At 27.8% G+C, this 14,362-nt stretch overlaps 1 protein-coding gene across 3 annotated transcripts in view; it reads left to right on the forward strand.

The window, feature by feature from the left end:
• The first annotated feature begins 2,605 nt into the window (after positions 1–2,605).
• Hr4 (Hormone receptor 4) overlaps positions 2,606–14,362 on the forward strand; it is a 29,011-nt gene continuing 17,254 nt past the window's right edge. Inside the window, exon 1 of one of the 3 annotated variants that reach the window (XM_014242260.3) lies at positions 2,606–4,168. In XM_014242260.3, coding sequence (XP_014097735.3) covers positions 3,037–4,168 — 1,132 coding nt within the window. In that variant the 5' untranslated portion in view covers positions 2,606–3,036. The remainder of the gene's footprint in view (positions 4,169–14,362) is intronic. The other 2 variants (XM_036376827.2, XM_070109952.1) reach the window with 2 other exon arrangements.

Below are 14,362 nucleotides of genomic sequence, written 5' to 3' on the forward strand. Positions count from 1 at the left end.
TTTTATTTTAAAAATTCAAAACTTCATTTAATTTAATTAAAAAGAAAAAAATTCCTTTGCGTTTATTAAAAAAAAATTAATTTTAAAAGGAAATTAATTAAAAAAATTTATTTCAAAAAATATTAATTTGAAAAATTAAACATTGTATTTAATCTTTCATTTCAAAATTTTTGCACCATATTTTAATGTTATTATATTTTATAAATTCATTAATTTTTTCATTAAATCATTTTAATATACCACAGCGCTTCAAACTTCCAACAAAGAACAGTTTATTAAACAAATTATACATCAAAAGTTAATTTTTTTTAATTCTAAATCATCACAGAATTGAATAAAATTTCATAATATTGCTGCTGTCAACATTTTACAAAAATACTTAACTAAAAGAAAATTTCTTCGAAGAAAATATTTTTCATCAGTGCGACAAAGAAAAAAAGACTTAAATAGTTTTTCCGATACAAAAATTTTTCGAAGTGAAAATGTCGACGGAATAACAATAAATTTATGATAAAACAACAACAAAAATAAAATATGAAAAGTATATAGTGAAACCCCAAGCCCGTTTGAATCCGTCCTACGTCCCAATTGTAGTAAAAAGTTTACAAAATATAACCGAGGGAAGTAAAAAGACTGCATTTTACAAGCATTTTCTGCATGAAAAAAACAAAAACACTCCAAAAGGCACTCAAACCAACTTTTGTGCTGAGAGTATGCTGCAAATAGTTACGAAGCTTTCGGAATATTCCAGAGTTTTCACGAGTTTTACACGCGTTAAAGTACTTTACTGAGCGGCACTCGTGTATGACCCGAAAGAAAGTCTTTTAAGTGAATTGAGTGCACTCGAGAGGTTCAAATTGTACACTCATACGGCATTTAAAGAAGAAAGAGACAAATCGTTCAAACGATTTTGCATTTTTATACGTGTTAAAATTAAAAGTTAAGAAGATCTTTATATGTAAAGTGAAAGACTGAAAATTTGAAAAAAAAAATTACTTTAATAGCAAAGTGCATTTTGTAGGCAGAAAATAAGTGCAATTCTCACATTAAGCATATATAGTAATAAATCATAAACAATAAGCGCTAAAAGTGGAAAGAGTGCAACAATAAAAACTTTACGTGAAATATTGCTTGGCATTGAAGGCATTTATTCGCAAAAAAAGTATTCAAGAGAGAAAAAATTTAAAAAAAAAATATAGATTATTATTACACATAACCTCAAATAAAAAATATAAAAAATCCAAAAAAAATAACATTTTCAAACGAATAATTCGTGAGCATTACAAAAAACGAAAACTTAACGGTAAATAAAAGCATCGCAACAAAGCAAAATAATAAACGCATTCCACTCAGAGAGCGAGAAAAAGAGTGTGTGTTCAAAGGAGCGAAAGCTTCATATCAAAGCTGTTAGTTCAGCAAGTGAGTGTGAGAACGAGAAGGGAAGAGTATATGTGAATTGCAAGGAAAGCGAAAGTGCAACAGAGATAGAAAATTAGATAAAATGTATAAATCAAAGTGACTTAACGGCAAATAATGCATAAATTGAAGTCAACAACTGCAAAAGTTTTCGAACCATTAGACGTTACCGGCAAAAGTTTTGAAAATTTTAAAGTCTGAATAAATAATAAATGTACGTTTTTCAAACTACTTTGTGAGAAATTGAAAACAATATACTGATTAAAAGTATTTTCTAAAACGTGCTGAGAATTTTGAGTGCAAAAATGTGTTGGAGGTAAAATAAATTTGAAAATTTAACATAAAAGTGCGAGAGTTTTTTTTATTACATTTTAAGTACAGAAACAATTTAATAAGTAGAAAATATATTTATATAAATTGGTTTTCAAAAACTTCAACTGATTAATTTTCAAAATTTTAACAATTAAAAAAAAAATTATCCAAACCTATAAATTTTAAATAATCAACTTTTTTTTTTTAGATTTCGATATAATTAAATAAATTAAAAATCTGGGTTTATTTTTTTATTTATGTTTTTCAAAATCTTCATTTGATTAATTTCCAAACTGTTGGTAATAAAAAAAGTATCATTATTAAAACTATGATTTCTTAACAATTAAAAATTAACTTATCAACTTTAGTTATTAATAAAAAATTTATTTTATTAAAAATGTAAAACCTTTCAAGTCATTGAAAGAAAAAAAAATTACTGTGGCAATTTTTAAATTTTTTTCTAAAATGAATTCTCATTTCGAAAAATTGTACGAAATATTCCAAAAATAGAATTACAGAGCGCTAGTTATTTTCATTAAAAAAATTAAATTTTAATTTTAAAAAGTCAAAAGAGAAGATATTTATACATAAGTAAAATTTTGAAATTCAAAAGATTTTGAAAAAAAAAATTATATTTTAATACAATACATTTTATGCATATTAATACATCGAGAAATTTTGAAAATTTTACCACTTCTAGATAAAAAGATATTGAAAATGTTTGAAAATGTTACTACTTCTAGAATAAAAAATTTAGAGCAAATAGCTACCGGAAAGAAATAAATTTAAAACATTTTTTTTAAATTATTTTCGATGCTGTGAAACTTTTTTGTGTTTTGCACATATAACTGCATTATAAAAGTTTATTTATAGTTAGTGGTATTTCCAATAATTAAAAAAAAATCTTAACCTCATAACGCAACACGCAGGAAATGAATAACTAAATAAATAAAAATCAGAGACTGACCAAAACTGCCTTAAAAATATTTTGTCATCGCTTGAAGTGAAATAACAGTAAAAATAACGAAACAAAAATAAAATTTAGAAAATACGAAAATTTTCAAATTATTAATTAAAAAACTTAAAAACTAAGGAAAGTTTTAATATACCGCACTTAGACACAAATCCTTCAAAATGTTCTCCACATTGCTATGTTATCCCACTTAAAAATGACGCCACAGACGTCAAACAACCCTTAGCAACATGTTACGCAACATTCCTGCAGCCGCGCAGCATTTTTCTGGAACAGATTTAACACTTTAAACAAACATAAAGTTTAGCAACAGAAATAAAATACAACCAACTCCAATGAATGCCAACCAATTGGCGTCGGAGGTGGCAGCGAGAACAGCGATCACAACTGGCAACACTAACAACAATAGCAGCAGCAACACAGCTAATGACACCGGCAACACAGATGTTGCAAACGAATCCATGAATCTAAGTGTTTTGGGAGGGAAACATGAAAAAATTGCGAAGCATTTGAAAAGTGTCGCGGCTAGTAAAACGGATGTGAATGATGAAGGCAGCAATTGTGGCGCTGCTGGTGGCAACAACAATAATGGCAAAAGCGGAAGTTATGAACCGAAGCAGAATGGACAATATAGGGAAAGTGATGAGCGCTTAGATGGCAGGGAGACGCCATTTAACAGCTGGCAGCAGCGCGAACAAACAAAACAACAGCAGCCGCAACATCACCGCGTAAATGGCGAAAAGTCCGCAACAGCGCATGGGCACAACAGCAATAGCAGCAACAGCAACAGCAGCAGCGGCAGTGGAAATGGCAAGGGCAGCGGCAGTAAGCGAGAAAGTGACGCGGAAATGCCTGCCGCGCGCAAGCAACGCCAAGAGGAGGAAGACTCGGATGAGGCGGCGCATGAAAGCGCCCGCGAACACGCTGCGTCCAACAATGACGAGGGTGATTTCGAGCGCCTGCACACCGCGACCATTATAAAAACGCCGCTCAATAAGACGCTGCTGAAGCGCTGCAGCAGCTACAGCGCGCTGGGATGCGGCAGCAATAGCGGAAGCGGAAACGGTAGTGGCAGCAATGGCAATAGTAGTGGTAATGGGCAGGGGTATGGAAGCGCCAACACAGCCGCCACAAGCGCATATGACAACGCGCCCTGCTGCACTGCCGTTGACGAAACTGCGCTCAACTGCAGCGGTCGGGAAGAGCGCGAGCAGGATAAGCAGCATGCAACGGCCGAGCAAACGTCTTTTAATGGCGGCGATGAATGTGACTCACCTCCACATAGCTCATCGGCGTCAGCGTGCGGCTTCGCGCATAAAATGCCAACAACGCCGACAACAGCTGCAACAGGCAGTGGCGCTGTCGATAGCAATGCAGCGAAGTGCAGCAAATGCAACAACAATAATAACATACATTACAACAATTACAATTGTTACTATCGCAAAAAGTCGCGCATGCCGATTTGCCGTTAGTATAACAACAAATATTTTTTACAGAATTTTACTAATTATATTCATTTTGTCATAGCACAATTTACCTTAACAGCAATTGGCAACGCTATTTCTTTTTTTTTTAATTGGTAAAAACATGATACAAAACCTATTCTTTTTTTACAAAATTTTGCAACAAATTTTGACTACGCAAAACCGAAACCACCAACAAAAATTGGCACCGCATGTTTGGAAAATATTTTCTAAAAACACAAAAAAAAATTTATTACAAAATTTTTAATAGCAACAATTGAAAAATTGGCTAACAACACTATAAAAATTTGTTTGTATATTTTTTACATTTTTTTTTTATAAAAAACAAAAGTGAAATAAATTTTCTTTAAAAAAATTCGATTGCAAATAATTTGCTGAGTGCTGCAATTAAAAACCAACCCACAATTGACAAAAAAAATTTTCAAAAATTTATTTTTCCAAATTAAAAATTTGCAATTTATAAAAAACGCAAAAAGTTATTTCTTTGAAAAGCTACAAAATTAATTTTGCAAAAGTGAAATTTGAAAAATTTATTAGTTTTTTCGAATTATTAAACAATTTTATTTAATATTTAATTAAAAAATTTGTTATTTTTTGTATACCAAATTTTAGATAAACTTTTAGTACAAATTTACAAACAATATATTAAAAAAGAAAGTATAATAAACAACACTATTCAACAAAAAATTTTGTACACCCCCAATTGGCATTGGAAATTTTGGAACAAAACTACAAAAATATGCAACTAAATTGAAAAAGCACTGTGACTGCGACACACATCTTTAAAATTTACAAAATTTGGCAAAATTAGTCCAAATTTTAGCAACAAAATTATGACGTCCATAGGTAAATTGGCAAAACAAAATTAACTAATTTTATTAAAAATAATTTATATACAACAGTATTTATTTTGTACAAACATTTATATATATTAACATATGTATATCGATTTTATAACTTAAAACTATTGAAAAATATTCATAAACTATTTTCAGATATAATACTCAAAATTTTTTGTAAAACTCTGTTGAAAGCTTTACTCAGTTTGTGCTCAATGAGTTTAATGATTGCTTAATTGCGGCCACATACGATCTGAGGTGCTTTCGAAATGTCAGCTTTTATGTTTGCTGCTGAGCTTTTTCCAAAAGTGAAAGCTTTTATGAATCTTTTAAGCTTTCAAAATAGGGTGAAAGCTCGAAGCGCTTTGTTACTCAGTTTTTTTTTTTGGAACTTTGAAGATTTGAAAGCTCCCGGTACTATTGGCTTTGAGCTTAAGTTTACGTTAATCGTAGACTTTTGTTATAATGATTTTACTTTTTTGCTCATGATTTGTCTATGAAAGCCTAGAAGTAACCCTTTATTTATACTTCTGTTGTTTATTAAAGTTTTCCATATGTTACTCGTGAAGCTAGTTTGTAAACGAACTTTGCGTAAATTTAATTTTTTGAAACTTTTCAAATGTGCGGACCACTTAAAGTAGTTCAGAAATATCTTTATTAAGTAAATTATATTAATTATACCACCGATTGTAACGCTTTTGCATAGTGTTATATTGAAAGTTTTAGCTTTTTAAAAGTTTTTCTTGCGAAAAGCTTTGAGAAAAAACTTAAGATTAATTTCATTCTTGAGAAGTGTTTCACTTCTTAACAAGTCTTTTATGGCTCGAAGATTCTTATAGATTGACAATGCCTGTGAATTTCGTGCGCTTTAGCCAAATTTTATAAGTAAAGTATATATTAAGGCCTTCATAAAGTTATAGACATCAAACCGAATGCTAAATGTATATTGCTGTTTTCGCTTCTTTATAAATTTTTGGTGTTGTGTGTTTGATTTCGATTTTAATTTCATTTCATTTTGGCCAAGGAATGGCTATGGATGGTCAATTCGGATAGCATCGCTTTCAATGTGGCTGAAAAAAGCTTTGTTTTTACTAAAATGTATAGGTTTTTGTAACAAACGCAACAATATATATAATTGTGGTTATTTAAGAAACTTTTTATGATAAATTATAAATTTTTTATTTATTTTATCATATTTTATTTTAGTAATAGCCTACTTTTAGGCGCCAAAAATATATATGAAAATATCGAAAATCCACCGATTTCGACTCATTTTTAAACGCGTGTGCCTAAAAATTTCTAAAAATAGTTAAAAATTTATACGGAGTTATGTATTTTTTTACACATTAGCTGAATGTGATCAGTTGCATAATTTTAGGGAGCGCCCGCATACATATACAGAACCGAAATTTCAGCTTACTCGAAATATTTTTCCAATACCACAGCCATGAGTGATGCATTTCTACATTATACTCAGCACAATTGCTGAATTACAAAAGTGTACACAAATAAGTGTGTGTTTCGTTACATAAGCATATATGTTGATATACATATATATTATATATATGTATAATATATAAAAGGGTAATATACCATCTCTTGTATTTATTTTCACGTTAAACTTATTTAACTAATTTAACTACGGCGATATAGTTCTCGAAACCCAACTTTTTGGTATATATGCATGCGTATATATATATATATATATATTTATATATGTATATATAAATATATTTATATATGTATATATAAATATAATATTTATATATTTATATATATATATATAATTGTATATATACTTACGCATATATATACTTTTTTACATACTTAAAAATATGTCTATACGCGTCTTCGCTCGCTAGACTGTCTATTAACGCAATAAATATACTTTACTCATATACATATTTATATACACAAGTATTCTATTTGTTCTGACGCTGCGTCGTTGCGCGCGTTGTTGTTGCGCACTGAAGTATTTTTAAAATTTGACCTATTTTCATTATCAAGCGCAAGATTATTCTAAACAATAAAAACAACAAATTACGTGTATATGCATATACACATACATATATAAAGACATAGATACGCACACGCGCAAAACGCGGCGACTGTTGGCTATACAAGCCTTATGTCTGAGCGTGCATGTGAACGCACTGAGCGTCGCGCTGTGGCAGGCCTATAATGAGGAGCTAAAGTAAATAATAGAAAATATTTTTTGGCTTTTTTGTTGTTGTACAATAAAAGCGCTGCAGTTTTGTACATTTTTTTTGGAACACACAGCGGACAGCGCGCCAAGTACGAGCGCATACGCATATTCGTCTAAATTAACGCAGCAGCGCTTTAACATGGCTGTTGGTTTGTTTTTGTGTATACATGATTGAGTGTGTATCAATGCAAGAGAGCGCAAGATATTTGTATTGAGAAAATTAGATAGCGCGGCGGCGTATGAATGTGTATGCAGTAAATTGGCGAGCGCCGGAATTGTGTTCATTCAAGACAATGTATAGGTATATACATACATACTTACATATAATATTTATATATGTATATTTATAATATGCATATGCATAAGTACATAATTATATTAGAAAAGCTCTGCCGGCTAGAGCATAGCTTACTTTTGCTTTGAAGCTATTCAATTGTGTGAAGTGTGCCTAAGCTAAGTGCAAACAGTTTATATGTTAACACTTTCTGTACTGCTAGTATATATTTTTGCGGTTGGGCACTAGTTATGTACTAGTTGCATTTGAATCAACACAAATAGATTTTCTAATTTTTATTTCACATTTTTATGGCATCCTCACCCAAAAACTGATGACTTTCGAACTAGCTGTTTTTGGATTAGTTTATAACTAGTTAACGTTTTTAGCCTGTTTTTTAGTTTTACATACAACTTTGTAAGAAAATTTATTTTCACTCGAGTAGAGATTAAATTTTAATATTTTTGCTTGAATAAATCTATTAATATATTAGATAGGGCCTATGACTCATGAAATTTGACGTAACAAAAATAAAAGCTTTCAAATTTATGATTTATAAGTATATACATACCATACATATGCATGTATATATACATATATATATGTGTATATTGATGCAACTAAGTTAAGACGCAGTCTGCTCGTCTAATCTAAAGAAATTATGAAAAGTAAGATTTTGATTTATGCACTAATAATATGTGTGCTCATTTATGAATACATATCGACATGCATATAAAATAGTGTATGTGTCTGCTTATGTGCGCCTGTGTATCACCCAACTTCTAGGCACGCATTATGGCGTTTATTCGTTCTTGCTATTCCATTTCTTTTCAATATTTTGGTGGCTGTTGTTATTGTTTTTGTGTATGCCTTTGCTGCAGTAAAGTATGTCAACGTTGAATTAAGATTTCTATTTGGCTAGTTTTTTCTCAATTAAATATTTTTGACAAAAACAAAAAAATACCGCACACAGTTAAGTCGCACATACATACAATTTTAACTGTTCGATAGATTTCTTCCCAATTTGTTGTTATTTTTGTAAAGCTAATGGGAATCAGAGATCGATAATTTTTTAAAGCGGTGAATGAAAGAAATACTTTTTTGTTTATTTTCGTAGTTTTAATAATTTTAAATGAAAAGTCGAAGACCCTATAAAAATATATATATAAATGATCAGCATGACGAGCTGAGTCGATTTAACCATGTCCGTCTGTTTGTATATACATGAACTAATCCTACAGTTTTAGAGATATCGATCTGAAATTTCGCACAAGTCGTTTTCTCATCAAGAAGCTGCTCGTTTGTCGGAACTACCGACATCGGATCACTATAGCATATAGCTGTCATACAAACAAATCAGAATTAAAACATTTCTATACCCTTTTATAATGTAAAAAAACCAACTGTGAAGGGTATTGTTTGTAAACTATTTTGTTTGTGAAGCATATTATAGCTTCAGTGTAATTAAACTTTATTTTTTTTTAATTTTTGGTTAAACTTTTATTACTTTTTATCAGTTTTAGTTCAATGTATTTAAACTTTTTTACACTACAAACAATAATGCTTCTCTTTAATATTTCCTCTACAACGCTTTCTTTCACTGTCTCGCTACTTATTAGATATTATTTTTGATTTTCTCTTTTATGTTTCTATTTCATCAGCTTTTTTCTGTGTTTGCTTTTACCACCTTTGCTCCAAACGCATTTTTATTAACGTAGTTGCATTTATTGCTGTCGAAAAAATTTCTACTCATTCATCAAATTTGAATTTCTTTAATCGGCAGACACATACAAATTGTCATAAGCATAAGCGTACACTTACCACTATATAAATAATACTATGTATGTAAATTTGTGTGTATGTATCTTTGCATATCTGTCAGCTTTTGAAGGGTTTGTACAATTGTTAATTGTCTGTTTGCTTGTAACATTTTGTGCTGTCTAAAATGTATCTTCTTTTTGTTTTTGTGACTTTTTGTTATTATGCACACACATACACACTTATGTTAGTATTTCTATATTTACGCTTTAGTTACATTTCAGGCAGCATATTGGGAAAGTTTCTTTTAATAAAAATTCAAATTTTCCTTGACAAGTTCATTCGCCTTTTATGCTTTGTTAATTTCAGATCTGAGCTTGAAAAATTGAAATTTATAAATGCAAATGTAAACACACTTACATATGTATGTACATACATATAATATGTTCATGTATACATGTTTCAATAAAATTAGCTGTACATGGAGTTTTTAATTTAATAATCAATTATTAATTTTTGTATATTTTTTAAAAAATTAATAATAATTGAATATACCTTTTTAAAAATTTGAAAATATATTTTTAAATAAGAAAATAAAATAATAAATTTAAAATTTTTTCTAAACATATTGCATTAAAAATAATTTTTGATTTGATTTTTTTAACATTTCCTATTTGATTAATTTTTCCAACTTATTATTTTTAACTATTTTGTTTTGTAAAATTTTATTTTTAAATACTAAATTTAAAATTTTTTTAAACACATTATTGTATTAACAAATATTTTTGATTAGAGCAACTTACTTACTTATTTTTTAAATTATTTTTTAATAAAAATTTCTTTTTTAATAATTTAACAAAATTTTTTTTAATAAATAATACTTTTGAATTTTTTTTACACAATTAAATGAATTAAAAATAATTTTTGAGTAGAGTAAGTTTGCTAATTTGTTTTTAAATTATTTAAAAATAATTTTTTTTTTTTAATAATTTAAAAAATCTTTTAATTTTATTTATAAATAATAAATTTTTTTTAACACTTAATTGTATTAAAAATAATCTTTGATTAGAGTAATTTGTCTAACTTATTATTTTTAATTAGTTTTTGAATAACTAAAAAAATGTTTAAATTTTTTTTAATTAAAAAAAATTTTTTTAGTAAATAATATATTTTCAAATTTATTAAACAGAGAATTGCATTAAAAAATTTTTTAATGAGAGTAATTTTTCCTTACCACATTACGAACTTCCGCAACATTGTTATTCACAATGAATGTATAGCATATATGGGTCCACATACCTATACGCATATATAATATGCCTATAAACATGGGTTTACACACATGTACATATGTATGTGCTTACAAGTATGCATATATATATGCAATCGTTTGTACTTTTTGAGTTCATCTGATAAAAGCTCCAGTGCCCTCAGCTAAAGTGCTGCTCAAAGTTATTGTTGTTCTTGTGTTTTGTTATTGTAGTTAAGTAGCTAAATGAAGTTGACACATATTTTTTGATTAGTTCATTTGCTTAAACATATATACATACACATGTAGATACATACAGACATACACAAACACACTACGTTCTCAAAGACCAAAAAAAAGAACAATTCTATAAGTAAAATTTTAAAAATAATACGTTGTTAAAAAAAGTTATTAACAACCTTTCTTAAAGTTTAATCAGGCTTGCAAGAGTCAAAGAAAATTTGTTGCTTTTTTTTTTTTTGAGCTTTTTTGTGCGGAATTAGTTAAAAGAAAAAATTGTAAAAGTTTTTTAAAAGCTTTTACGATTTGGTACTGAGCTTGAGCTTTTTCAACTAAACACAAAATAAGGCTTGGCATAAATTTAAAAAAATGTGAAGAGTTTAAAAGAGTTTTCGACATGAGTTTAAAAAATAGCAATAGCTTTGGAAAAGTTTCGGTTTTCCGAGCTTTTCCTAGTATCAATTCAATAAATTTTTAGAGCTACCATTATTTATGTTCTAAATTTCCATTTAAACAACTTAACTCTCAATTTAAACCCATTTGAGGTAAAAAAGAGTTCATACAGCTTTTCGAAAATTTAATCTGAATATCGGATGTAAAAAAAAATGCTGGTAAAATGTACACATTTATCAAAAAACAAAATATCAAAAGTCTCAAGAATTTCTAAAAGCTCTCGAAAAATTATTGTAGTTAATAAAGCACAAGTTCATTTAAATTTTACTTAACATAAGTCATATTCGGGAATTATTTAAAAAATAGTAAAGGTTTTCTAAAAGCTTTACTATTTTGGTGCAAGCAAATTATATATTTTCCGAAAATTTTTCGAAAATTCTAAAATCGCTCGAAAAATTTTTGTGCCTTTAAACAAATTTTGTTTAAAATAAAATATTTTCTAAGAATATTAGAGACATATGATTGTAAAAGCTTTGATATTTTGGTGCAATGTTTTGTCAAATAATTATTATTGACAATAAAATAAAAAAATTTAAGAAAATTTAAAAGTTCTCAAAAAGCTTTCTATTTTTGCAGTCTTTCATTAACTTATATCAAAATTTTAAATGCCTTACCTACAACTAATAACTATATGTATAATAATTAGCATTTCACATCCGTAAAGGAAAACTTTATGATACATACCATAAAAGCTCTGTTTAGATTTAGCTAATACTATTTTTAACTCCCTTCGTTTTCCATATAAAATATATTTCTTGTCTCTGTGAATATCTTCACTTATTATTGTTCTCAGTTAAATACGCCCCTACTAGACACTTCTTATTGTGTTTATTTCGCTTGTTGCTTTTGTTGTTCTATTATACCCACTAAGTACATGACCTGCCGCAACTTTAGTTCAATTGTGCTGTACTCCTCGCAAAACAGGGATGCTTTTGGCAAAGGCAAAGAGCAAAAACAAAATATAGAGAGCAAATATGAAAACACCTATTTAAAAAAAACCAGCCAAACTCAATATTAGGTGAATACTTTGAGCTCTCAGAGCGCGTGCTGGTAATGCTTTTATTCTGTTATAGCTTTTTGCAGAGTTGTTGAATGTTCCCTTGCTGTTTAGTGAGAGAAATTGTTGGGTTCATTGGGTGATGAGCGTCAGATTGTGCAATTTTGTGTTTAAAAAATTTTTTTTCTACAAAATTTTACTGCTTTTTAGATTTTTTATTTAATTTTACTAATTTTATGTGATTTTTTTTTGTTTGAAATATTGAAAATATTTTATTGCTGAAGCTTTGAGCAGAGCAAATAAAAGCTTATTTATTTGATAGTTTTTTCTTTCAACAAAACATTTGATTGTGTGACACAGGCAATGTTGTAGACTACTACTCTGCGTATGAGTGATGTATGAGCAAACATTTTTTTTAATGAATTTTCGACAGTCGCATATATCTATAATTATAATAGCCAAAGATGCAAGTAAGTACTGAGCATAAAAAACTTAAGAAAATTCGAAAAAAAGTTTTTAAATTTTTTTGGAAAATTTTTAAGTAGATTAAGTTATACTCATTTCCGAACAAAAAAAAACATTTCTAAAAGGTTTTGAATTTTTTATTATTTTTTTATATTTTAATTTTAAGATATTTCTTATTTGAAAATTTTTTATGTAAGAAATTTTACACTCTTTTGCAAGTATTAAATAAAAATAAAAAATACTAATTTACCTTTTAAAGTGTTTGTTTTTTGAACTTTGCTTTTTAATATAACTCCCCTCCGCTTCATAATTTACACCTCATGCACTCCATACAGGAACTAACTGTTTCACCCTTCAGTTGAAATGTCAAAGAAACTTCAAGCACTTTTAACTTTTCATAAGCGGAAAGCAATTTAGACACACATACATATGTAACATCACCCATGCACACCCATATATGCAGGTGCATAAAAAACCTACAGAATAATGAGCAGCCTATAAGCTTAAGTAAAGGCAGCAATCGCATATGTAGTAGTAAATACTTTTAAAAATGAAATGGAGTTGCCAGGCAGACAAAATATATTACAAAAAAGCGAATGGTAGAGAAACTATAAAGCAGTGTAATGAAAAATTGCAGAAACACAAACAAAGAAAAAACTTACAAATACAACAAACGCTACGAAGAGTGTTAGGGTGAAAATGGTTGGCCTACTTTTAGGACATGACATTAATGCTTCCGCATTCAAACATACATATGTATATACCTTTGTGCAGATAGGTAGGGCTTTTGTTGAAAATTTAGATATATAGTATTGCTTTGGTATTAATATAACAAAAAAAAAAGTAGTTTGACAGACAGTGTAATGCGATTTTTCTAGTAAGTGCGATGCCAGGTGGCAATTGTTTATAACAAATATTTTATGGAAAAATTAATTAAAAAATAAAGAAATGAGATATAAAATTGCTGCATTATAAACATAACAGACACACAATAAACTAACGAAAAATAAAAAAAACAAAAACGAATACTCTAATAAAAATTAGATTACAAATAATAAAAAAAATAAAAAATTATTGTAAAAAAATAAAAAAAAATTAAAAATATAATTTAATATAATTTTAAAAAATTTTATATAAAGATTCCTAAAAGCTTTTTTAAACATGTAAATATTTGTTAACGTGAATTAAAAACTTGGTAAATTAATAAATTTATATTTTATTTTCTTCAAAAAATCTTCAAAAAAAAATTTTTTTAGTAAGTAAATAAATAAACCAGAATAATATGAATTATTAAATAAATTTGTGTATTAGAAAAAAACACCTTTTATGATAAAAGTTTTAACTATTTTTAACAAAATTTATTTATATCCTATTTTTTAGACTTTAAAAAGCGTTTAAAAATATTTTTAATTTTTAAAGTAATTAATTACCTGCTTCAATGAAATAAAATATTTTAACTATTTAATGTATACTTTTATTAAAATTTTCTTTTTTAATAATAAATTTTACTTTGTTTTTATGGATAAAAAACTTTAGTTAAATTTTAAAAATTGTGTTTGTTTCGTTTTATTTCAGTTATAAAATATTTTAATTTTATTACTTTTTAACTTTTTTCTTGTTCTTAATTTTATTTGTTTTTTAATATTTTTATTTCAAACAATTATTTCTGTTTTTTAAATATTTTTTTATTTTAATT

This window comes from Bactrocera oleae, chromosome 5, assembly GCF_042242935.1.
Source record: "Bactrocera oleae isolate idBacOlea1 chromosome 5, idBacOlea1, whole genome shotgun sequence".
In the NCBI taxonomy this organism is placed as follows: domain Eukaryota; kingdom Metazoa; phylum Arthropoda; class Insecta; order Diptera; family Tephritidae; genus Bactrocera; species Bactrocera oleae.